Source organism: Zosterops lateralis (genome assembly GCF_965231275.1).
Source record: "Zosterops lateralis genome assembly, chromosome: 12".
Classification (NCBI taxonomy): Eukaryota; Metazoa; Chordata; class Aves; order Passeriformes; family Zosteropidae; genus Zosterops; species Zosterops lateralis.
Genome location: NC_139772.1, coordinates 12,857,224 through 12,882,791, shown reverse-complemented (window position 1 = coordinate 12,882,791; position 25,568 = coordinate 12,857,224). Strand labels below are relative to the sequence as shown.

The following is a 25,568-nucleotide window of genomic DNA, read 5'->3' as shown; positions in this document are numbered from 1 at the left end:
TTGGCTCACACTTTGCAGATGACCTTTTCTCATCTGCAACATTTTTGATTATTTGTCAAAATCTCACCAGAGTCCCTTCAACAGCTAAAGCACCAGGGTAGGTGGTACAGCAGCAAAGTTCCTTGATGTGGAGGCTTGGAGCTGGCTGCTTCCTCCCCCTATGGATCACCACAGTCTAACAGAGATCATCCCTGTTAGAGGGACATGTGGAGGACAGCCCTTCTCGGAGCACAGCTGTCCAACTGCAGCCTCCTCTTCCCCACCAGCCACCCCCCAACACCACACCTCTGCAGGGAGCAGTAGGGGCTGGATTGTTGCCAACCAAACAGCCACCACAGCCAGCTCTGGCCAGCACTGCACTGTCTCCCGGGCCTGCTTTTACAGGAACTAAAATTTTAAAAGGTACTGCCTTGCAATAGCCTGAAGAAAAACAATTAAAAATGGCCATGCGCAGCTAAGAGCAAAGCCCTGTCTGCAGGAGCGACAGCACTGCCTGGCTTTACCTATCACCTCACACCAGAATTACTACAGGAATTGCCAAGGGGCCACCCTGCACCACGATAACAAAATCTTCCCAGAGACAGAGGCAGAAATAGCCACATAGTGGCTTTGTGCCTGAAACACCAGCAAAACAGCTCAGCCTCTCATAACAGCTGTCCTGCAGAGTATAGAGACACTGATTTCTTTCATCCTTCCATCCCAAATCTGCCCCTTTGACTCCAGACAGAGATGAACAAATATTTAATTAACACATTTGACCTTTTATCAGCGCTCAATGCTGATGGCTTTCTGTACACCAGTGAGGTGTGCTTTCCTGGAGCCTGCTGCAAACTTGGGAGTAGGATAGTGTTACAAGGTTTCCTCACTTATCTTTGAGCATTTTCTGACACTCTAGGTTTGAAAACTGAGAATATGAAAGTGTCATCTTCCATTATTTTAATAGCATTTAAGTTTGTATCTCTTATTCCCATATGGTGGTATAAAGTAGAAAACAAGCGATACCCAGAAAATAAAAATCAAAGGACTACCTAGAAAATCAAAACACTTTAATTCTTTTTCCTGTGTACATTTAAAACTTCCCAAATTTCTTGTGTTAAGATGGGGTTGGAGTTGACAGAACATAAATGATGCCTCAAAATAGCTGAGAACAAGAAGCTCATTGTACTAATACGGCAGAGAGCATCCTGCTCCTTCTGGTTTAACTGTTACCAGAGACCTTCTCACAATATAATTTTACCAATCCTTAGTTCCTGATCATTGTTAAAATGCCAAAATTTCTCATGCCAGTGAGTTGTTTTCATTTAAAAGACGTCCCATGTGTGTACCCTGACCTTGCTCAACCCTTTTTCTTCCTCTCACCTGGCCAGATCAGGATGGTTCAGCGAGGACTGATTCACTAAATACATTCATTATTTCAGCCTGAAGCTCACTGTGACCTGGAAATAATACAAAGCAAGAGAAACCTTACCTGCATAAGAGAACCCTTGGTAATGTTCATAAGACATGCAGTGAATGTCACTGAGACCTACTTCAAAGTACAGCAGCACCACTTATGTTTGATAATTACAAACTTTATTTTTACAGTATAAAAATATAGGAACAAAATACTATACAGAGAAATATAAAGTTAAGTTCAGATCTTCTCAGTTCCATTTAAGACAAACAGGATTACACTGTGCAAGCCCCAGACTTCAGCAAATAAAATTATCCTGGCAGCTAAGTAGTGGTACACTCAATCCGAATGGGACAGCTGCTGATCACCACATGTCCAGAGGCAGAGGTGTGCCAAGGGATAACCTTCCAGCACAGGGAACTTCTCTTGCAGCTCCCAACACCCTCACAAGTTTGACTTTGTTACACATAAAATGGGACTGAAGTCTCTCTTCACGATCTGACCTGGAGATGAATGCCCCAGCCCTCAGAGTATTTACAGTAAGGTAAGAGCTCACCTGCCCACACACATCCCCAGGCTGTGATCCCACCCCACGGGCTCACATTTACACAAACCAGTGGCTGCAGCACACTCACATAAACACAACTGGAAGCTCTGTGACAGTCGTGGAGCTGCAAATTGTCATTTATGGAAGACACAAGGTCAGTAAAAACAAGCTGATGAAATCCCTGAGCTTCCACTGGTTCCTCAAAACAGAAAAAAGCCAACTCCTCTATCCCCAAACAACAGAAGCAGCCAGCATTCTTTTCCAATGTACTGGCTGTTTCACTACATTCCTGTCTTTAAGAAAGAACACTGTGGACTGCAGCAGCCAGCAGTACAAGAATCATCTCCCTCTTCTTTACCTGTACTTCTCCAGTACTATTTTCCTTTTCCACAGCCAAACTGTCCAAGTTTGCTTGCAGGTAAAGCGGAAGGAGAGAAGGAAAGGAAGGCAGAGAATTGAGGAATTACAGTGCAAATTATATGCTCATGGAAAAAACAAACAAACAAACAAAAAAAAAAAACCCACAAAGGAAAAAGCTAGATTTTTCAAGCTGTTCTCTCCATGGCCCCAAAACAGGATCCATTCTTGTTAGGGAATAACTGCCAACTGACCCTAGACCTTCAACAGAACGTTGGGAGCATGCTCCCCTTGGCAGTGAACTTGCTTTCACACTGCATATCAGCAATGCTACGAGATGCCTTTTCATCACCCAGTAATAACGGCAGGATTCCACAAGAAAGTGCAGTGGGAGTCTCAGGTCTTCAAGTTCCTCTTATTTTATTCATTTGTAGCAGAGACTTGAAAGTCCCTGTGCTGTATTCACAGTGGAAAAAAAATGCAGCAACACATGCTGGAGACACTCCAGGAATTATTGCTGTGCTGAGGCAGCTTGTGGAATTTGACTAAAAAAAAATTGACAAAAGAAGAAATAAGGGCAGGCCTAAAGAGGAATACAGAAGAAAGGAATTGCTCTGGGCACCAGCACATCCCAGTTCCTCCCCACTGCCACAAAAGGTGCTGTAATGGATCCCATCTCCTGTAAGCAGCAAGTGCAGGATTGAGCAGTTGTGTAGGGTTATCAGCAGCATATTTGAACAGTCTGTGGCAAGCATAGGGACAGCTCACTGCCACTTGTAGATATTCACCATCTTCTCTGTCAGAGTAGCCAAGAGGTGGCTTTGGTTCACTTCCAAGGGGCAGATATCCAGCACAGGTAGGTCAGCTGGCAGCTTCTGCAGCAAGGAACCACTTCCAGCATCCCAGAGCTGTGGGGGGAACAGACAAGGTCAAGGACTGTAGAACTCTTCCCCTCCTACCCAGAAGACACTTTCCTCTCTCCAGAAAAGATTTCCTCAATTTGCTCATAGGACCCTTTCTTACTTCCGCACCTGGCTTGATTGGTCTTTAACAGACTTTCAGCACAATGCAACCCTCTCTGACCCCAATCATGAGCTCTCATACCTCCTATTGTCCATCTTCTGCATTTGGGCTGCTTTTTCATACAAAGGGCAACCCTTCTCCTCTTCCTCATCATTCCTAAAAAGCCTGCATCCTCCTCCCATGACACTTACCACACTAACTATCCCACTGAGTCTGTTACACCACTCAGAGGGCCCAGTTGTGTCACTGTGCCCAACCCTATTCCTCTGGGGGACAACAGGGGCTCACTGCCTACATGCTCTTTGATGAATGGGGACCATAGGCCTTGGCTAAGACGGGGAGTCCTGCATCTGCCACAGCAGTACAACAGTCCAACTAGCACAAGGTAATGTGTGTGACAAGACAATTCCCACCAAATCACACTGATGCTGTGACTGATAAGGCTTCTCTCCTAAGAACTGCAATAAACCCGTACACCCCACTGAAAGGAGCAAGACATACCAGAGCAGAATTGGATGCCTCATCACCAGCACACACAAAGACACTCCCATCATCCTCTGGGCTCTGAAAAATGGCATTTTTGGTCAGCAACTTGCAAGCAGGCCCAGCACTGAAAGTCTGAACTGGGTTAGAAGAACACACCACATCTTCTGAGCCCTCTGTCAGTGGAGTGCAAGTCAGTTCCATCATCACACAACGTACGCATGGGTTATTTTTACCTGTGTAGTAGAAATAAAAAGGTTAATTTTTGAAAAATGTACTCACAAATAGGCTTTAGCTGTAGGAATACAAGCAACACCAGCCTGCAGCTGCATCCTTTTGCCCACCCCCAGTTTTTCCTCTATGTGCAGATGCTCATTGCTCTAATAAGAGCAGGTGCTGTGTTTCTGCCCACAGCACCAAAGCTGCTGCTGAGCTCAGACCAGAACAGTAAGAAGCAGTGGTCACAGCCTGCAGAGACACCCCAGTACATACCAGGCCTGTATGTGGCCAGGCAGTGCCGTGTGTTGATCTCTGTTTGGAGATCAATGCAGCCTCCAGGTTCCAGGGGCAGGTGATGAGGCCGATAGGAATTGCCAGCTTTCTGTTCCCAAAAGCAGGCTCCTTCCAAGGTGCCAGCCAATATTCCACCATAAGGCAGTGATGCTGAGGCCATCCGGGGCAGGTAGGACAGTGATACCATGGGGCACCTGGAAGGGTCATTGGCAAGAGTCAGTGCTGTCAGCTGCAGCTCTGCTGGTGTCCTGCTCGCTGCTGCAGAGCTCCAGTTCTGCAACTGCATGGCAAAGAAAGGGCCTAACCAGGCTCTGAGATGGTCCTTCAAGCAAGGAGCGCCAATGGATGTGACAAGTATAAATTAAATCCAGCTTAACTGCTGAGCCTTATGTTTTATAGAAGCAGCAGACAGCACACATCAGATTAGCGCAAATCAGTGTTTGATTCCCAGAGTATAAGAAACAGAAGCATCAGAATTTCACAGCTCTTTGTGATTTGTCCTTTCAAAATTAAATACTAAACCCAGCTCCGAAACAAATTCGGCTCTTCTGTTTATACTGCACCAGTGGGTCTATTTCTGACCCTTGTGTGGCTTAAAAAGAGCACAAGTGCTTGGCACCTTGGCATAAGTCATATATAAACACTGCACAACCTTATGAGAGACTTCTCATATTTGTGCTAAATGTGAATTTTTGAACAAGAGATTCAGATAACACAATTTAAACTACTGTAATTGTTGCATGATTTATAGAAGAAGCTGTGTTTAACTTGATGTATGTTAGTTGAGAGGAATTATAAATCCTGCCATACCTTGACTTCTGAGGGACCAGTTCTTGGACATGAGAGCTTGTGTCTCTCAGATCATATATCATTATAGAGCCATTGACCAATCCAGCATAGACATAGTTTGTATCATCAAGACACCAGCAGCAGCTCCACACAGGACGGCCAGCATTGTATGTCTGCACCACAGTGTTTGTTGCCAAGCTGCAGAAGAAAAGCAAAGTGTTAGCCAGTTGCAAAAGTATCTACTGATGAGAAAACAGCACAATTAAAGTAAGCTAATCTAGCTTTTTAAAGTATTCAGACAAAAGCATCTCTCTTTAGACCAAATTCTCAATTAACTCCTCCTTTACTCCAGACATGAATCTAAAAACCCAAACAGAATAATCCCTTGGATATTGTCAAGTAATTTATAATTCTTCCAGGCCAATGCTTCTTTTTCCAGTTTGATCCTTGGAGACTGGGAGAGGAAATCTCACAGCAGGGTCTCAGCTGCCCTTACTGGCAAAAGAAAGCTAAGTTACTTTTCTGGAAACAATTAGAAGCAACTCTGGTGTAGTCCCATAATACCACATATTCCTGAGATCACAGGGCTCATCTCTTCAGATTGCATCTCTCATTAATTATTTCCCCTCTTTTTACACAAGGGAAACAGTATTTATGCCTCAAAAGAATCCAGTTTAAGCAAGAGTGAGACAGTGAGTGGCTAAGGACAGTTGAAAGTACATTTATAATATTAATTATTCCTCCTACAAATCAAGTTTCTAAAGAAGAAGAGAGTCTACAGAGGGGCACAACCCAGAATAGCAGATGAAGTTGGTATCAGATCAGGACATATTTGCAAAGGGCAGCATTATCAACATGCATTTGCACACTGAGAACAGCGAGAGACAGAAGACTGCACATATCAAAGTAACTCTGGATATCTTTCTGTGCTTCTCCCGGGGGAAGGTGATTATGCTCAGGACTCCAGAGAAACAAGTAATTGCTCTCAGGTAACTGTAAGGGGAACAACTACAAAGATCTAGCTGAGAAAATGGAGAGTTTGATATCAGAGCAGTGACTGGGTCAAAAACAACAGGATAGAAAAAAAACCCAAAAACCAAAACAAACTCACAGTGCTATTTTTAACAACTGCAAGCCAGAGCAGGATACAAAGACATCTTGGAGAATTCTTTTGGGGAGGATGAGTATGAAATGAGTAACTAGAGAAGAAATATCACCAAAGAAGGGCTATTCTTTCAGAAAGAGACTGAAAAAAGTGTGAAGATGCTGCTGAAGCAAACATCTAACTCCAAGACATTCTGGGATCAAGCACAAAAGCAAGAGGATCACAAGCTCTGATGCAGCCAACCAGGCAGTGAGAGGCAGATATGGAAGTGTCTGGTTCCTTGCTGCAGTGTCTGCTCACTCTTCAGATTAAACCATGAAAAGAATTATAAATCTAATCAGTTAGAAAACTGACACCTTGACTTGAGCATCAGAGACAGTTTTGTTTACTTTTAACTAGTCTAGCAAACGTTTCAACATGGTTACAGGAAAGAAAGATTCTGCATTCTGTATATTTTTGTTGCAGAATTAAGTTCTCTTCATTGCTTTACTTGTGGGAAAGAATTGAGACTAATTAGTCAAATAACAGACACTTGATCCTGCTTAACCCAATACTGGCAGACAGATTCCACAGAGATGTTAATATAACTCAGTAAGAATCAAGCAGCCAATGAAGTTTTGAAGCACTGTAAGATTAAGACTGAAGAGTAGCAGAGCAGCAAGAAAACACACTCAAACTGTAAATTCTAACAGGAACGGACACATTTTTCTCTCAGTCTCTACACAATTAGTCTCCAACCCACTGCTTTAAGTCTCTGCTAGCTCTAGAGAGCCTCTAGCACATGCTCAACAATGCTGCTCGTGCATTTCATATTCCATGATCTGCAAGAAGTTTAAAATTGGAGAAGTCAACATCAGTGCAGGGAAGGAGGAGCCCAGCCTAACCACCCCTTATTTCTGCTTTATGCCATACAAGTTCCCACACTTCACATTTCCCTGCAATAACAGAAAACCAAGTGGACTGTAAATGTCATGTCTATATATTATGTTATTTAGTCTCAAGACAGATGGCCAATCCATGCTGAATTACTTGTTTTCCACAAGAAAATAATCAGAGAGGTAGCTTCATGACACCTCCACCTTAAAGACACAAAGTCAATCAATAAGTCCTGCCCTCTGTTAGTTCCTACATGCAGGAAGAACATGCAGACCTGATCTCATCTTTACATCTTTCAGAAAGCAGAATAGCCAGTGCTGCAAGACAGAACAGAATCCAACCCAACCTCCTGCACACAGCCCAGCTCTGCAGGGCCAGGCAGCAGGGCTCACCTGGTGAGTTTGAGAGTGTTGTCCAGGGCAGCAGAGAGCAGCAAACCATCCGCTCGAGTGCCGAAAGCCAGGCCCCGAATCTGTTTGCTGTGGATGGGGATGTACTGACTGCTCTTCAGGTTGGCCAAGCTCATCATCTTAACACCACAACCTGCCACAGAAGAAGGGTAAAGCAGATTATTGCAAAGCAGATAAGCATAGAACTGTCTATTCTATTCCAGAACTACAGAGGTGGTATTGAAGCCTGTGGTGGGATGAACATTTAAGTTATTTGCTGTTCTGGATGAGAACTGCCATAGATCATTCTTTAATTCAAATGACAACAAAGTTAAATCCTTAAGGATCCCAGCCAGCAAGAACAAATTCAGTACCAGTGTTACAATCCTTGTTACAAGGCCAGCTTCTTTCAAAGACACCCTTGCCCAGATAAAACCACAAAGAGCAGGATTACATGGCTATTTAAGAGAACAAGCATCACAGCAAAGAATGGTTACAGGTGAACTTAACCTGTGTCCTACAAGAGTCACCACAAAGCCTCCATTCAGAGATTCAGTCCTTGGCTACAAATGCCAGAAAAATGAGACCAGTTAAATGCGGAAAACCACTTTGTTATGCCTAGATAAGGCACATTAACCTCAAATCCATTAACCAAATAAAGTTTCATCAGTCAGAAAGCATTTTGCAACAAAGTGCTCTCAGACTCCTAATGCCACATGTATTGCACTGAAAAAAGCCACTGGCACTGGCCCAGGTGTCAGGTCACTGGCCCCAGGACATAACAGTGAGACAAAACCAGGGCTGCCTGTGACTTCATGGCTTCCTATTTCCTCATTAGGGAACAGCGCTTCAGGCATTCATATTAAAAGGAGTTTGCTTTTGGATGGGTTTATGTTTGTTTTTTTTAGACTACTGACAAATCAGCCGCATGTGCATCAATCCACCTACAATTTGGGAAGCAGTATTTGTCACTCACTGGAAGCTTCTCTGCAGGTCCCACTGCCTGGCCCCTTGTTCTTTCAGAAGGTCCACCTTTGCAAGGATTACCAGACACACCTTTTACCTTCCTGTGGATATGGCATTCCAGCAGGAGAGCTGGAGACCCTCTGCTAGGACTCTGCCATAGAAGTGCCAGGGGAAGTGCAAGCTCCTTTGCTAGGCAGAAGCTACCAGTGCAGGGGCCAGATGAACTATGGGGAGTCTTACAAGTATTTTCAGTTTACAAGGCACATGCAAAAAAAGCCAAGCAGAAAAGCAGGGAGCAGTGACAAAGTAGAAATGACATTAAGTTGTGCTTCTGAACCCCCAAACGTTGACTTGCTTAATTACCAGGAATAAAAGTAGACTGTGGAGAAGGCTGTGATACCACAAGACAACTCAGCGAGTCACAGTATGCCATCACTCTGCAGTTCCCAGCCTGAGACACCAAAAAAGCCTTTTCCAAGTGGTACTTGCGCTGGCTTTGGCTGGAGGGGAGGCCGCCTGGGAGGCAGGTGCGGGAGCTGCCGGGTTGCTGTGAAGTGCTCATGTTGTACTGGGCCACCAGAGCCTTCAGCTCCTGCAAAGAAAAAACCCAAAGAACTTTAATGCATCATCAGCAGTGTAACCTTCTGTGCTCTCTGCTTTAGGTGCTCCAACTGTACTTGTTCTCAGATAAAAGAAGGAAATACAGTCTCATTTCCATGCTATTCCTGAAGTGCTACATTTTTAAGTCCATGGCCTATGACAGTGAGCAACAGAAGCATTCAAAAGCTGTGTAAACACTGTACTTAAGTCTCTTATTGTATGTATTACACCCTGTAAAAGAGAGGACTCTTGGGCAATACATAAAATCCAGTAACAATTATTACCAGATCAATGCTGTTTAGAAGAGAATGAACTGCCAAGTATTATGCACCCCCAAACCACAAGAGAAAGTCAATTAAAACCATTTTCCAGAATTTCCAGAATACCCCATAAAAAATAAAAGCCCAAGATTCAACATAAAGGGCGTTGCAGGAAACAAGTCAGTCTATTTAATGATGATGACCCTGTTCTTGTAAACCCTGTGCAGCAAATTCCAGGAACGACCCAACTCTCAAGAGCTCCAGCCCTGTCTTCTACCCCCTTCCTCCCCTCTTTTCCTCCACCTCAATTGATGAATGCTCAAGGATACTCAGCAAAGGCATGGCCAAGAACAGCTTCTGTGAAGAACAAGGTATTCCTTAAATTCCTTTTCCTGAGATCATCAGGGGTGAGGTGGGAATGAAGGTAGTGGCATCAGCATATTCTGAGTCAACTAGAAGTTTCCCTTCCCAAAAAGCATTTTGACCATCTTGTAATCCAAGGTCAAAACCAGACAATACAGAATCTCAGGGATATTTAAGAGGGGAGGTATACTGAAGGAAAATTGCTACTTGCTTTCTGTTGTCTGAGCAACGCAGGTTCTGTTTCCAACACTCTGTAATCTTTAAACAATTAAGGGTCACAAGAGGGATGTTATGAATATATCCATAATTGCAAGTCAGCCTCAATACTGAACCAGCCACCACCACTTAACCTGCATCAAAGCAAAGGCAGCAGTTTTCAAAAAGGCAAGATCGAAGTTCAAGCTCTACATGAATAGTTATCAAGACCTGTAACTTTTGGAATGTGCTCAAGAGGAGAGCAGTTCTGACACTTTACAGAGGTCTGATCTCTTTGGCATCAAGCACATTGAAAATGTCCCAAGGGAACATAAAAATTAAAAAAAAAAAAAAAAAAAAAAAAGGAAGCTGGAGACTTTAGATGATCCTGTTAGTGCAAGAAAAGACAAAACAACCTGGGCAAGGAAGAAGGAATGTGAGGGTTGTCAGGATGCTTATGATGAAAGCTGTAGCTTCAGGCTTAGAGTAAGCAGTCAGTGAAAACACAAGTAACTTAAAAGAAAGTAACTTTTAATCGAAAATTTAATAAACTCATTATTTCTAAAAGGTGAAGGGGGACACCAAGACCACTGGGGATCAGAAGAGATTAAAATTATCTGTTGCTCTGGGGACCTTAAAAAACTCTCCTTGTCACCCGCACTTAGCATTCAACTTTCACACAAATTATTAAAAAGGAAACCAGGCAATTAAAATCACAAGCACTATTAATTCAATGTTTACATTTAAACACAATGGACAAACCCAGCAGAACCAGGAAGTCTTACTGGAGGCACATTAGCAAGGTGATTAAAAACATTGTACTGCAGACAAATTCCACTAATTGTGCTCAAAAGAACATTTTGTTCATTATGTAAGAGCCTATACTTTCCTTTAAGGTGCTTTTTTAAGGTGGCTGGTGTCAACTAAAAGCCTTGAGAGCAGACTCCTCACTCTGCACATGTTATGACTGCCTCTAGATTTCAGCTCACTTTTGCAGTGATGAACGAACACAGTCACACCGGGGGGAAAAATGGGCTATATAGCAAAAGTCTTCCTGAGGAGCATGCAGGAGGAGAAGCAGAAGAGCACAATGAATAGGAAAGGAAACCAGCAGCTACAATAAATTCAGAACAGTTTTGAATTATTAGGTTATGGCCCTAATAGCTGATATGAAGCTTTCAAGACAAAGGCAGGTATCAATGACTGTCACTCTCTGGCTGTTTCCCACAGAGCTCTTAGAGAAGCCACACCTGCCACCTTGCACTGCACAGCCCCAGCCCTGCCTTTAATAGAGAAACACAGGACAGGACATCCTCAAGCTGTGGTGCAGCACTGCAGACATTCCACCTTCCACCTCCCTTTGGGGTTCAGGTTTAAATTCAGTCTAAAAGACATGGAGCATTTCCAACTGGCTTCACTATAAACAACTGCAATGAAATACCAGCTCTCACTTCCCCAGACATCAACTGGAGGTGAACACAAAGATGAAAAAATTTTATTCAATACAACACTTAGCTTAATTTTTTTTCTAGAGGTATTGGATACACAAGTTTTTATTGATATTTTGCCATTCAATTTTTTTGGATGCTCTGAAAATCCTATTTTAAAAAATTTTGCCATTACATCAAGCAATGTAAACTGATCTGTGCAAGGGTCATAATTAAATTTGCTTTCTTCTCCACAGCAGCATGCAGTCTCCTGTAATTTCCCTGCCAGTCCTCCTTTTCCTGCTCCATATTCAAGCAGACCTATTACTTCCCATGGGCAAAAATTAGATCTCCTACCCCAGCTGATCAGTGATATTAATACCAGAAGGCAGAGATGGTTTGCTTATCATTAGCAACTTATCATTAGCTACTTTTACTGAAAATGCTGGCAGATTTAGGAGGAGTACTGCAGTAGCTCACATCTCATTCCCAAGTTCTTTCTGCTTTCAAAAGAAAAACATTAGGTAAAAGTAAAATGTCAACAGCATTGGTTCCAAAACACAAGCCTGAACCTCCATGTGGTGGGCAGGACACAGCTCAGCATAGCCCCTGCTCCGAGGGCTTTCTTCCAGAGCTCTCCTCATCTTCAAGTTCCCTTTCTCATGTATTTTCATATAGCAACAGACTTAAAAACCATCAGTTTTCCTAGTTTCAATAACATTGCATACTTCAATAACATAGTACAATGAACAGGACTGTTAATGGGTAAGAGCACAGAAAAATGCACACAAACCTAAAAAAAGGTCATAACTAGTGCCATGACTGCTGCTGGGCACAGCTCAAGAGCATTAGCAACAAAAAACCCTGAACAGCCCAACCGTACACTGCAACCACCCAACAGGGGCTGGGCTAGAAACCTCCCAACCTAAATACTTTTATGCAAGTAGTTGCTTTACTATATGACTTCCAATAAAACAAGGAGCAGATTAGGCATCTGCTCAAAATGCAATCAACAAAGTTAAAGACTTATTGCAGATTTCCTGCTGACTTTTTTGCTCCCCAGTATATTGTTTTACTTTCAGTTTATTCGTAGTATAAACAAGCCCCTTAAAATTGCTTCCAGCATTTGCATTAACCACTACAGGACAATGATGAATGTAGCATAAATACTGAAACAAAGCTTAAAGAACACAGGGTACTTAATCTTTATAACATGTGACTTCAATTCAGTTAGACTGGATACTCCATCATTTAACACCAAATGAATTGCAGGAAAACATTATGGACCTGCAATTTTATCTTACTTGCATTTTTCTTAAGCCAAAGTTTGAAGTGGGCCAATTTTCTTATTAGTGATGATGAGCATAAGGCTTCATGCAGGAATTTAGGGAATTTATAAAGCCTTATCTTACATCACACAGGAAGACTTCAACAAGAAGGAGATTGTTTAATGTACAGATATGAATAGCCAAGGGTAGTAAAAAAAATCCAGGAATAAAGAAAAGGCTAAAATTAAGCAGGCTGCTACACAGTGAGAGATTATCACCTGCCTCAATCAACAAAAGGTAGCAAACTGGCAATGAAACAGGCTCCTGGAAAACCTAGCACTGGTGGAATACGCCAGCTAATTCACAGTTGGAAGTACCAGCAGAGTCCATAATTTATAGAAATCCTGTAAAAACAGCTGGGATGGGTTACAAAATTTCTCAGTATTGCATAACTCAGAAGAAAGCAGTCATTTAACAACCTATCATTTTTACTCAGTAATTTGTGTTCTAAGAGGTGCCCCTCAGCAGCTGCTCAGCCTGTGTATACAGCCTCCCCTATTGACAGGCCAGGTCCCACGGTACCAGAAGGTGTTAAAGTGAAATGTTGATTAACCTTCAAAAAAACCCAAATCCCTTGGGTTTTTTTTTGTTTTCTTTTGATTTTGCAAGTATGCAAAAAAATCATGCCTCTTTGCAAACTGCTTTTCAAAGGCTCTTGACTAATTAGTGATAATAGGTCTTATTACAGGTTTACTATAGAGATTTCCAAAGCTTATTTTAATGCAACTACAAGAAAGACAAGTAGAGTAGGTCTAGTTCTTTATTACCATGCCTTTTCAGGCACCACAAAACCTGAGGGGGAACCTGCAACATCAGCAGCCAAACAACTCTCCTGCTGGGCTGCAAGTTCAATTAAGTCTTAAAAGCAGAAGAAAAAGTTAGTATTTTTGTAGCACACATCCAGCCCGGGATGTCTTTACAAGCTTGGAATGATTCAACTGAGTTTCCTAAATCTTGCTGATTACTAAAACTGGAATCCTGTCTTCTCTCCTCTAAGAGAACATGGAAAAGGCAGGCTGAAGAGAAAGAAATGCTTTGTGTATTTGTAGCACGAGACTCACCTGAACCTGCTTGCGGAGTTTGCTGCATTCATCTGTCAGAACCTGGAGCTGGAGACGGCTCTGTGCAGATTCCAGCTCTGCCTGTCTCCGCAACTTTTGCTCCTTTTCTAAAGAGCTGGAGGAAGGAGAAGAAAACAATCCTTAGCACTAGGTATTATCTGGGATGTTTTCTGGGTTGTCAACTCCTGCCAGCTGACTTCATCCTACCCTAAGTCCTGTTCAGGCAAATCCACAAGTAACAGAAAACCTGGTACTGCACTAACCCAATACATTCACCTTGAGATATTCAGTTATGCAATTGTTCTGAATGACTCACTTCAAGCATTGTTCCAACAACCTTTCTTCTCACCCTCTCCAAAAGGACTGATTTAGTAGAGGAGAGTGAAAGAAAAGTCTTTTTCTTTCCCCTACAGAAACACTTAAGCAAATTCTATACCATCACGTCCATGTAATGCACTGCCAGTAACACAGCACATCATAGCATAATTATATAACAGCAAGATCTTCAAACTTGTCTTTACTACCAGTAGCTAATCTTGTATTTTAGGAAAATATATCTGTACCAGAAAAAATGATAGATAAATTCTCTGTGAATGCCTATAAGGAAGATCCACTTACTACCTCGCCTTAAGCCCAAAAGTGCATACACATCATTTAGCAAGCAGTGGTTTTGGTAAGTTACTTGAATTTATTTCTCTTTCATACAGGCTTACATGAAGGAATAGCTAAAGTGGGGAAAGAAACACCAACACTCCTTAAAATTAGCTGTACACATGGTCTTTGCTGCCCGCTGCATTCTAAATGTCAAAAGCTGCAATACTCCAGTTATTTCTGTTGTTCATGTGCAGGGAGCTCTAGTTTGCCTAAGTATTTTGCAAATGCACAGACCTAGCCTTGCATGTTCCAAAGCACAGAATTCTGTTATTTCTTTATAGCTTTTTCATGTAATTTTTTTTCCTGGAGAAGAAACAGGTGAAACGCTTATTTAACCATCATAAACACATTATTTATATCAGCACCCAAAGCCTGAAGGTTGATGTTTTTTTTTAAATGTGAGAAACAAATCCCATGATCTTATACCTAATTTAAGACTACGTGCAAACAATGCTAATGCATGCACACACACATCTGTGCTCCACTCGTGGCTGTGTGCCACGAGGCAGCCACTGCCAGCAGCTCCATGGACCCACAGGCAGTCACTGCTCCCTGCCTTTCAACAAAAATAGGAGGCAGAGGAAGGGCAAGGCATGTGGGGAATGGCTGCAGTGAGGTTCTGAGACACAAACAGAAGTCAGACAACGACCCCTTCATGACCGATAACAACATTTACACATCCAAATGTCTTCCATGCTTTTGAAAAAAATATTACATATAATTTATTTTTCTGTGTTAATCCAGTAAATGAAGCATGACCCTTTCAAAGGTAGACTTCAAACAACATCAGGCTGTGGCAATCTGGAGAGAAGAGAGATTCTTCCCTTCCTGACTGTTACTCCTGAATCATTTCTGATCTATAATTACCAGGATAGTGAGGTTTCTGTTGAAAGACTGCCTTGAAAGAACAGTGCTATAGTTGTAGACATGTAAAGAAACCCCAATTAAATTCTATTCAACACAAGACTCAGAAGTACTCAGATACCTACAGCCTTTTAATTTCAGAATTCTATCTGGGACAGCATCTTACTGAAAAGAAATGAGTCCCCATTTTCATATTTGCTTTTTTCCCTTTTTCAATGCAAAGTCTACATTTAAGTTAGAAAGGGAAGTGGGAGTCATAGTAATGCTTGCTGACCTTTTGCAAGTAAAGCTACATGAGGAGTTTGACAAAGCAAGACGGAAAGTGATTCATATGAGGTATTACTCTGTTTAATGCAGGCAGAAAAGGTCAGCTATCTACCCTCCTTGCATTCCTAACTATGCCTTGCTTTTCCCATCTAATGATGAATTAGCAATATACAGCTTTTTGGCATCAACTTTGCATGTTCTCCCATGATAACATTTCAGAATATAGCACAAGATCCCTTTTGCTGTTTCAGGGCCACAAAATGCAAACTCAAGAATTCTGTTGCAAAAGAAAATTAAGACGTGCAATACAGCAAGGCCTTGGTTATTTAAGGTAGCTACACTCCTGATAAACCCCAAGGGAATGCACAAATTGCTGTAGGCAGTACAGGAAATGAAAGCATGAAGAAGAAGCCAGAGTGCAGCTATCAGTGCCAGGTGTCTTTCTGTGGAGACTCCGTACCTCCTCATGCGCTCCTGCTCGCTGGTGTCCAGCGCTTTCAACGTGCGGGCGTACAGGATCACGATGTCGGAACGCTTGGCCTTCTTATTGCACTGAAATCAAACACAAGCTTGGTCCATCTACAGGAATTTAACCATCCAAACTATCCATCCCTATGAGTCCCTAGCTATTGTTTTATTTGGCTCTGAAGGGAGAGGCTGTCTACTGGAAAACAATGCCACGAACACTGACAAGCATGTTTGCAAGATGCTCCCTCATACAGACACAAGAGCTCTAACCAGGGCTCCAACAGAAGTTGCATATCCTACTGCACCTTTAATAATCCACCTCTTTGCTTCCTACTAAATCTATTCTGCTAATGCACCAGCAAGGCAGCATGGTCAGGTTAGTTCCAGGGACAACAAACCCCAAACCAGACAAAGAAGTGAAAACAAGAAGATCTAGTACAAAACATCAGCCCAACTGCAGGTCTGAAAACACCAAGACTTGCTGCTTAGCCAGCAGACAAGGATTTAGGAACTCCTGAGTATTTCTGTTATTCTATCTCCTATTTCTGCACTATATTCCTTTAATCAAATGCTACAGGCCCAAATCCATAAAAATGTTCCAGTGTTGTATGAAACACTGACATCTCACTGACTTCAGTAACACACAGGGAATAAGATATCTCAATAATTTTGTGCAACTAGCTGCAAACATTTAGTACTTCACATTCACTTTAAAAAGAAGGCAAGTTATAACTTGCAGATGTCATAATTTCTTCCAAGTTTATTGTTTTACAAATATTCTTTGTTGATGCAAAAAGTGGTAGTGAATACTCAGAGTAACCTTTTCTAAGCAGTAAATTACTGTGTGTGCTTCAAATGCAGACTTCTCTATTACTTAGCAGCACGAAGACAAGCAATAGTCTCAGAGCAGACAACCTCTCTCCCTTTGTAAAAACTGCCTTGCTGAGCAGTAAATGGCCAAGACAGTTTTCCTGGCAGCCAGCAGCTGCCACTGGCAGGATCAGGAATGCTGCAATTGCACAGTAACTCGCACTCAAGCCACTTAGTATACAGACCATGCACAGCAACTCTGGGCTATTCAACCAGAGAATGCCCAGTTGCAAAGGACAGCAACTGCAAATGAAGAGAAGATGACATAGCTTCAAGGTTCTCTCCAGAGCAAGTTCTCCCAGGAACTTTTTAGTACTTGTATCATTGGAAGAGAAAGAGGAAGGAAGAAACCCTTGAGATGTTAGTGTTCAAGAAGAAAGCAGTCACAAAATTCCAAAGAGTAAGTGTGCCAGGCAGGTCTCTCAGAATTCTGTCTGGGCCTAAAGTGGGAGAAGAAAAGCTTACATAGACTTGACAGGGGTAAGAAAAATCAACTTTGGGACTTTGCTATGGCAACAGAGATTCTTTAGGTTTAGTCACAGCACACATCAAGAGGAAGTTTCTTGTTGAGAGGAGGGAATCCTGCAAAGTTAAGCAAGAATACAGAAGCTCTCAAAATGACAAAGCCAAAGAAACCCTGGGCTTCCAGCCACTGACTCGGAAAGTGGCAGAACTGAATCCTATTTACAAGGTACACATTGACCTATTTTTTGTCAACATTCCTTCATGGAAAAAAAGAATAAGGAATGGAAACACATCACAGACTTGTGCAGGCCTCATCAAAGGAAATCAGTATTAACCATGGAAAGAAAGCTGGAAAGAAAACCTTCAAAAGCTGATTTACCACTTGCAAAGGGACATTAAAAGATGTAACCTGGTTCTCAGTTTGCTCTCTGCCAGCTTCCTACACAACCTGGTCCTCTTAAAGGTTGCAGAAACAGATGCAGTTCAAAACAGAAGATTAATCAGCTGAAAACTGAATTAAATTATCTTTAGGGTCCTTTCCAACCCTAACCATTCTGTGGTTCCAAAACAGTTCTCAGACAGATTTCTTGTCCAATAATATAGTCTTTATGCTTAGTTAATTGCTTCTAGGAATTTGTCTGCTATTTCCATTCCAGGTGATCCTCTGCAGGACCAGAGTGGCGCATTCTGAAACCATTTCCAAGTTTAGCACTTGAACTCTCAAATTTTTGCATCTGCTACTCACAAATGCTCTGCTTCAGGAAAAAGATCCAAGTCATAACCCATCCTTTAAAATACTGCTAGTTGTTACAGGCCTAATAACATCAAACTAATGGGGGGGTTGTTCCTTATGACAGCACCATCACACAGCAGTTAGTTGTAACACTTACAGTGATCACATCTGAGGCAAAAGTTAGGCACACACAGTAAGTGCTTTAAGTGCTTTCCAGTGCACATAAACACCCATTTTACCTGAGGGCACTTCCCTGCCTGTCCCTTGAGCCACCTCTCAATGCACGTGTAGCCAAAGAGGTGCCCACACCGCAGCGCAGACAGACGGTGGTCCCCAGCATTGGTCCACTGCTCAAAGCAGATGGCACAGGTATCTCCTTCCTCCTCATCCTGAGGTGCAACAGGAACTGATGGCTCCAGTTTCTTTAGTGGAGTTGTCTAGGATTAAAAATTAAGAAAACAACGCAACTATTTAAAAAAATGCAGCATTTATCATATATAATCTGTCTCCAAAGGCATTTAGTTCGTCTTACTTGCTTTTGCTGGACTTCAGCTTCATCTTCATGACTTCCATGTTCTGCAGAAGCTTGAGATAAAGCTTGAGATGGCTCTGCTTGGACCTGACTGGAAACTAAAGAAAGCATTGCTTAAATAACCTGGCTTATAATGGGGGGAAAAGGAGTTTTCCTGCTTTGATCTGAAATCATTAGGGCACAGGTTAAGTAGTCACACAGCACAGGTTACTTACAAAGTTTCAGATCAGTGCCCTGGACACAGTCTGTGTGTAAGGCCTTCAATACATGAGCAGTAGTGCTGAAGAATTTTATGCTTTCTTTTATGAAAAGCAACAGAATTTCAGTAAAAAAGGAGAGGTCTTTTAAGGACAGCAGTTGTTATGAGAATCTTCTGACCTGCATAAAACAACCAGATCTGGTCTATAGTTAGGCTGATGTAAGGTAATATTCCTGCATCATTATGCCCTGAGAAAGACAGACACCAATATCAGAAGTTGCTTTGCCAAGGGATCTAAGCATGCATATTTCATGTGCCATGAAAGCATTTCCCGTATGCTGGCTGTCCATTCACTCTGACTTCAGCAGTTTTCCAGCTGGTAATTGCCTGAACTACCAGTTCTGCTGGTATTCTCCCTATGTTTTTGTGCTGGGCCTCTGTCAGACCATCTGTTGAGGCATGGGCGCACTATGCCCATGCGTTTGTGGAGATCACCACCACTAGCACAGCAAAAAAGGAGCAGAAATCACTGCCTTCCCTCTAGCTCCTGACAAAACAGGAGTTATTAATCACATTTAGTAATCAAGGCAGATATTCTCCATCCAGTGGAAGTACCACCTAACCCTGGCTAATGTCAATAAAGTTTTCAGCCTCTGTGGTTCTGGGCTGTAAGAGGAGCCACTGGCTTATATAAGCAGCATGGGAATTCCAGAAAATCCAACAGAGAGCATATGTTCACACAATAATATACAGCACTTAACAGCTTGAGCTCCTGTCATGTGTGAAACTAGCCCAGAGCAAGCAGAATGGGTCTGTTCAAGAGACACCTCATAGACGTACCCTTTAAAAAAAAAGTAACAAGGTGGGCTGGCCAATCAAAATCAAAACGGAGGGCATAGAGTGAATCATAAGGACATTCCTTAGAGACTGAAGTGAAAAGATATCCTTGCTCTTGTATTCTCTGGGCATCAATAACCTTGACTAGCAAGTTAACTATTTCCCACTCTTACACAAACTGTGCATGTTCATCACAATGTCACTGAAGTGTGTGTCAGACTGTGAACATGAGTTTAGATGAAGAATTGCAAGACAGAGATGAGGAAAGAAAAAGAGAATCAAAAAGCACCTCCATCTCCTTGCTAAATCTCACAAGTTACAGAAATTAAACTGAAGCAGATTGAAATCTCAAGTAATTAAAAAATACTGAATCAGATCCTTCTCTGAAAGCACTTGCTGATATCCAAACTGTGACCTGATGTCTTCAATAGCACTCTTTAATAATATATGACAGCATGGCAAGCAATAATCTCTAAATTTAAGTTACAAATAATCCTGGAAATGTTCAGAATAAGTAGCAATCTGCAAACAGCAAAAAGATTGTATTTAACATAATGGTAGCAATCACCCATTGCTGGTGCTGCTCTTTGGAGCTGCTTGCCAGGAAGCCGTGTGGCAGCAGCCTGCTCCTGTCAGCTGTGAGCACAAAGAACCCTGAGCACCGTCTGTTGAGAAGCTCAAAAGGATTTTCCTGCTCAGTTTTCAAACAGCAAGAAAAGTGTCTGAAATCAGTCTTTACACAGCTCCAATACAGCACAAACCTCCTGAGCTCACTGCTGGAGGTGTCTCCTGGGCTGATGGTAACAGTGGTGCTGCTGCCTCCACTGCTTCCTCCTCCTGCTCCTGCTCCTCCTCTTCCTCCCCAGAAGTGCTGCTGTCAGAGTCAATCACTTCTATTGTCTCATCTGGGCGCTGCTCCTGGGTGTCCCTTGCAGTATGGGGGATCTCCTGGTGTGGACCTGGTCCTGCAGATGGCTCTTGGGTCCTACTGAGTTGAAAATAATGGTCCAACGCTGCCCTGAGTCCAGAAAAGCAAGAAACAAAAGGCACAGTCATTTCAGGTAAGCTAAAGACTCATCATGTTTCTCCACGAATGTTTATAGGAATACTCCTCAGCTTTGACTGCAGCAGGAAGGTGTCACTTATCGAGTCAGGCCTTCTCTGGTAGGGGGCAATCACACAGGGTAGCCCACTTTGTGAATAATCAGCAGGATCAGCAACAATTCATTTTGCTCAGTTCATAGAAAATCTTCTAATTACAACTATATTCTCCCTTCTTTTGGGGGAGAAGGGGATGGTGGGGTTGGAGAGGAGAAAATAAAGTAGTATCACCCACTAATAAGCCTAAGGGAACTCCTAATCTGTCTCTCCAACCCTGACTCAGCCCTGGCTCCTGGAGGAACTGTGAAATGTGAAATGCACACCACTTGGATCAGAGCCACATTCCATTGACTATTTTGTGTTTAGTCTTTCTATTTTCCCTCTTCTTTTCTACTGGAACTTCGTCCATAGAACGTCCTTCCCTCTCCCCGCATCAGTTCAGCTATCATCTCAATTATCCTGCAGATTCAAAGGAGCTTCTCGGGTTGCCTTCCAGCCCTCACAACTACAGTGACCTTCACAGGCAATCTGAGGGCAAACAATACAATTGTGTTTAATCAATTGGCAGGAGAGGAGCTCTTGGTCTCGCCGAATTTAAAAGCAATGCTTCAGTTAATTATAATTTCACCCTTGGCACATAAAAAAGCTAGAAGGATGAGACAAAAACCAAATAAACTACAAATTGGGATTTCCTTCTGACTGCAGAGCATCCCCACTCATCCCCCTTTAATCCTATCACAAATGGTATTAAATAGAGAGGATTTTTTATTTTGTCTGAAACCTAAAACCCAACCCAAAAAAAACCTACAGAAAACTATCAGTTTGTATGTGAAAGTTTTTGCAGCAACTGTCACCAGCAAATGTAATCAGACCCCAAATCAAAGGTGAAATGCAAATCAGAGCACAAGCTCCACTGAGCTAAATGCTGGCTGGAACAGGCAAGAATCAGCACTGCTGCAGGAATCATGGACAGGAATCTGGCTGCATGGAGAAAACAGCAGCAGCAGCAGCTCTGCAAGCCAAATTCAAAATGTAGAAGGGCTCAGAAGTCAACATCACCCCTGCCAACATATGAAACAGGGGGGTTCACTTAACAAAGGCAAAGAACCTGCCAGAAGAGACCAGAAGTCACTGTGCTATTACTGAACTTAAAAGGTAAGTGAGGCACCCTGGATTTGGCCCCAGCCACACACGTGGGCTGGGCTAGGCTCTGTAAGGCAGGAAGCAAGGAAGTTTTGAACTGATGCTGGAGTTGATGAGAGGGCAGTTCAGACCCAATTTAATTTCTGCTTTACCTGGCACTGACTGTCCTCTGGGAACCACCAATCCTCTGCTGCCTGCGAGCTCTCTGCAGCTGCGGACGCTGTGTGAGTTGTGGCACTGGCTGCGATTGGTACAGATCAAACGTCCCCTGTACCCTCTGCAGCCCACTGGGGGCCGTGGCTGGAGTCATCTGCTGGTCAGGCTCTGCAGCTGCTTCCCTTGCTGTACCATCATTGGGTGTGACAACAGCATCAGCAGCAGGAAGGGCTGCAGCGCTGCCTCCTCCTTCCCTGAGCACAGGAATGTGGGACGAAAGCGCCGTGTGACCAGAGGGCTCCAGGGCAAGTGTCTGCAGTGTCTCCACGGAGTAACCAGCCACTGGTTGGAGATCAACTTCCATCTCTTCTTGAGCCATTTCTGCAAGGAGTTGAAGAAAACTAGTATTTACTTGTAAGTGCACCCTACTTGTAGCCTGGCGGTAGCAAGAACCAGGTACAGCACTCCGTGACTCTAAAAGCTTTTAGAATTCAGAGTCAAGAGAAAATCTATCCTTTATAGTTAATATACAAATCAATACACAAGTCAATACACACTCATGAGCTGGGAGCACCCTCACAGAGTCCTGGGTTCAAAGTCTTTGGCTTGACAGCAGGCTAGCACCAAAGGCAGATTGCAAAATCAACTTAAATAAGCATTTGGATGAGTATGTAAAGTTAATGTTTTCATGCTGCCATAATTTACTTGCCAAGTAAATTCATGTGAATCTTGAAGAACAATTGGAAATATCTGAGAGACTCTCCTGGGTGAGTGGCACTGCACAAGCACCCACAGATACAGCCAGAAACAAGCTCCACAACACAGTCCTTTGCTGCACTGCTCTCAGGAGGTGGACTGATGTTCAAGTTTCTTCAAATAAAATTGCCTTATGGTAACAGATCACTGTGATCCTTACCCTGAGTGCACTGAACAGCCCTTTAGGTATTTACCAACCCCAGGCAAACCCAGAAAGGGAATAACAGCAGAACATATGACTGACACATTATTGGTACCAAGTTATCTGCAGCACCAGCATTTGTGGATCCATATTCAGCCCAAGACAGGGTAAACATGAAATTTGCAGATATATATTAAAGATGGTTGCCCTTCTACATCTTTGGCATATGGATTTCAGGTTACCTCCAGGACAGGAGTACTATCTTAGGATTTGAAGAAAAACAGAGACAATAGTTTGTGCATTATTAATTCTCATATTGCTGCCAGCCACCAAATCAAGAGCATTTGGGTCACACTGCTCTTACAACACAAAATGTTCAAGATTATTTCATTAACTGAATGAACAGATGCAGTAAAAATTAACAAGTCCTTTATTGGAAGAGGTGCATGGATTAAATTCTGCAAGAAATCGTTCACATTCTCCAAAAAGTACTTAAGCAATCACAAACTTGAGAAGCCTTGGGAATTGCAGACCTTTAGCACTATTTAGAAGCCCAAAGCACAAACACCAGTTTTACCAAGCTGGTAAAACTTACCCAGCTAGGGCTGTATAAAGAGAACAGATGCTGGTTGTGTATAAAAAGTAGCTAAAAATGTATACAAGAATTAATAAAAGAGGTTCTACTAAGGCTCAAATATTTTTATAGACCTTTTAAGAAAGTCTAATTTATGAGTAATTTCATCATGCTTATCCTGATTACCAATTCAGCCCAAGCTAGGCCAAAAATAGACTTTATCACCAACCACCAGAACAGCAGCATGGGCAAAACATGGTAATATTCAACAATCAAGTACTGATTTCTAGCACTATGCTCATGTTCATGACAGAATAGCCACCTATAATCATAACAATCCTTTATTTTCACCACACATAGAGTCACGATGTTAAGGGGTTGGAAGAGATTGGTTAAAGGATACAGTCCCAAAGGCCCCTGCCATGGGGAGGGACACCTCCACCAGGCCTCATCCAGCCGGGCCTGGAGCACTTCCAGGGTTGTGACACCCACAACTTCCCCGGGCAACACGTTCCATTGCCTACATTAACTGTGAGACTTATAAAAACCCTAATAGTGGCATTTCCACGGCTAAATCTTAGAACCTGGCCCAAAGGAGCGGCGCTTCTTCCTCCAGCCAGGCAGCTGCCCAGCAGGCAGCCCCGGGAAGGGCTCGCAGATGGAGGGTGTCCACACACGGCCTTCCTGGGCCCGAGTGAGAAACCCCGAGCGCTTCCAGGGGGCCGAGCTCGGCCGGCAGCCTTAGGGCTCGTCCTAGCCGGCAGCCCCAGGGCTCGCAGCCTCAGGGCTGAAGGCTGAAGCAGCAGCTTCCCCTTGCGGAGGGCACCCAGGCACCGCTCACACCGCCCGCAAGGGTTCTGCCGTACCTGCTTTAACATGGAATTGACAAAAAAACCCCAACCCGAACATGACCCAAACGAGACACACGCTCCGCAAGCGGGGATTCTCCACTGTCTTCTTCACAGGGCTCGCATATTTTAAAGACGAACCCGTCACAAAAAGGGCACGGGAGCGGGATATCCCCCCCCCTCCGGCAGCCGCAGGCAGCCCGAGCGCTCGGGGGAAACGAGCCGTGCTGGGGAGCTCGGCCCGGGCTCTGGGGATGGAGCTGGGCCGGTGTCCCGGCCCGGAACGCGCCCCGGCCCCGCCGCCCCCCGCTCACCTCCGCCGGGCCCAGCCGCCCGCTCGAGCGCCGCGCCGCCCGCCCCCGCCGCCCTATTGGCTGGCTGCGACCCCCTAACCCGCTATCATTGGACAAACCGGAGCCATTTCCGCCTTCTCATTGGTCAGTCCCTCTGTCTGTCTGTTTAACGGAACTGGGCGTGACAGGGGCGAGAGGCGGGGACGTAGGGCGTGCGTTGATTGGTCAAAGCGCCGCAGTGGAGGCCGGCTGATTGGGCAATGAGGCGCCTGGCCTCATGGGGGCGGGGCAAGAGCAGGGAAGCGAGTTTTCATTGGCGGAGACGCCGCATGGTGAAAAGAGCGGGAAGGCGAGTTCATTCAAACGGGGGAGGCCTGCGGGGCGTTGCCATGGCGGCGCGGTGGGCCCGGGGGGAGCCCGGGAAAACCGGGAGGGAACTGGGGCAGTCCGGGGGGAACCGGGGAGAAAGGAGGGGAAGCTGAAGGGCTACTTGGGGGGGCTCGGGAAAAAACAGGGAAAACCCCGAGGGGAGTGGAGCGGAACCGGAAACGATTTGGGGGAACCGGGGGGAGCTCAGGGGGAGCCGGGCCCGTGAGCAGGGGCGGGGCCAGGACAATCACAGAACGGGTCACGTTGTGAGTAAATCACAGTGAGTCATCTGGTCGCACCTCCCTGTTCAAGCAGCATTGTCCTAGAGCACGTTTCACAGGATTACATCCAGATGTTTCTGGAATATCGCCAGTGAGGAAAGCTCCACACCCTCTCTGGGCAATGTTCCAGCGTATGATCACCCGCACAGTAAAGAAGTTCTTATGTATCATTTTCTGCCCTTTGACTCTTGCCCTACTGCTGGGCACCACCCAGCAGAGCCTGGTCCAACCTCTCAAAAGTCTCTCTTCAAACAGGGACAGACACTGAGGGGTCCCCTCTCAGTCGTCTCTTCTCAAGGCCGAAAAGGCTCAATGCCCTCAGTCTTTTCTTGTAAAAGAAG

General features: G+C 43.9%; 1 protein-coding gene across 2 annotated transcripts; it reads right to left on the bottom strand.

Moving 5' to 3' along the window:
- Positions 1-1,603: 1,603 nt before the first annotated feature.
- On the bottom strand, positions 1,604-24,640 carry RFWD3 (ring finger and WD repeat domain 3). Of its 2 annotated transcripts, none has more exons than XM_083870503.1 (13): positions 24,599-24,640; positions 21,961-22,345; positions 20,326-20,582; positions 18,529-18,626; positions 18,236-18,433; positions 15,921-16,012; positions 13,676-13,790; positions 8,805-9,033; positions 7,479-7,629; positions 5,127-5,303; positions 4,296-4,510; positions 3,822-4,039; positions 1,604-3,205 (listed from the first exon to the last, which is right to left on the bottom strand). In XM_083870503.1, the coding sequence occupies exons 2-13, from the start codon at positions 22,341-22,343 to the stop codon at positions 3,062-3,064; spliced, it is 2,277 nt and encodes a 758-aa protein (XP_083726629.1). In that variant the 5' UTR covers positions 22,344-22,345; positions 24,599-24,640; the 3' UTR covers positions 1,604-3,061. The 2 variants fall into 2 exon arrangements, with proteins under 2 accessions (XP_083726629.1, XP_083726630.1); XM_083870504.1 differs by having other exon boundaries at positions 21,961-22,330; positions 24,599-24,636.
- Between the last annotated feature and the right edge of the window lie 928 nt (positions 24,641-25,568).

Coding starts and splice junctions, on each gene's coding strand:
- RFWD3 (XM_083870503.1), bottom strand. CDS start 22,343: ATGGCTCAAGAAGAGATGGAAGTTGATCTCCAACCAGTGGCTGGTTAC. Junction 20,583..21,960: donor CAGAGGACAGTCAGTGCCAG/GTAAAGCAGAAA, acceptor TTCTGGACTCAG/GGCAGCGTTGGACCATTATT. Junction 9,034..13,675: donor AACTCCGCAAGCAGGTTCAG/GTGAGTCTCGTG, acceptor TTTTCTTTGCAG/GAGCTGAAGGCTCTGGTGGC.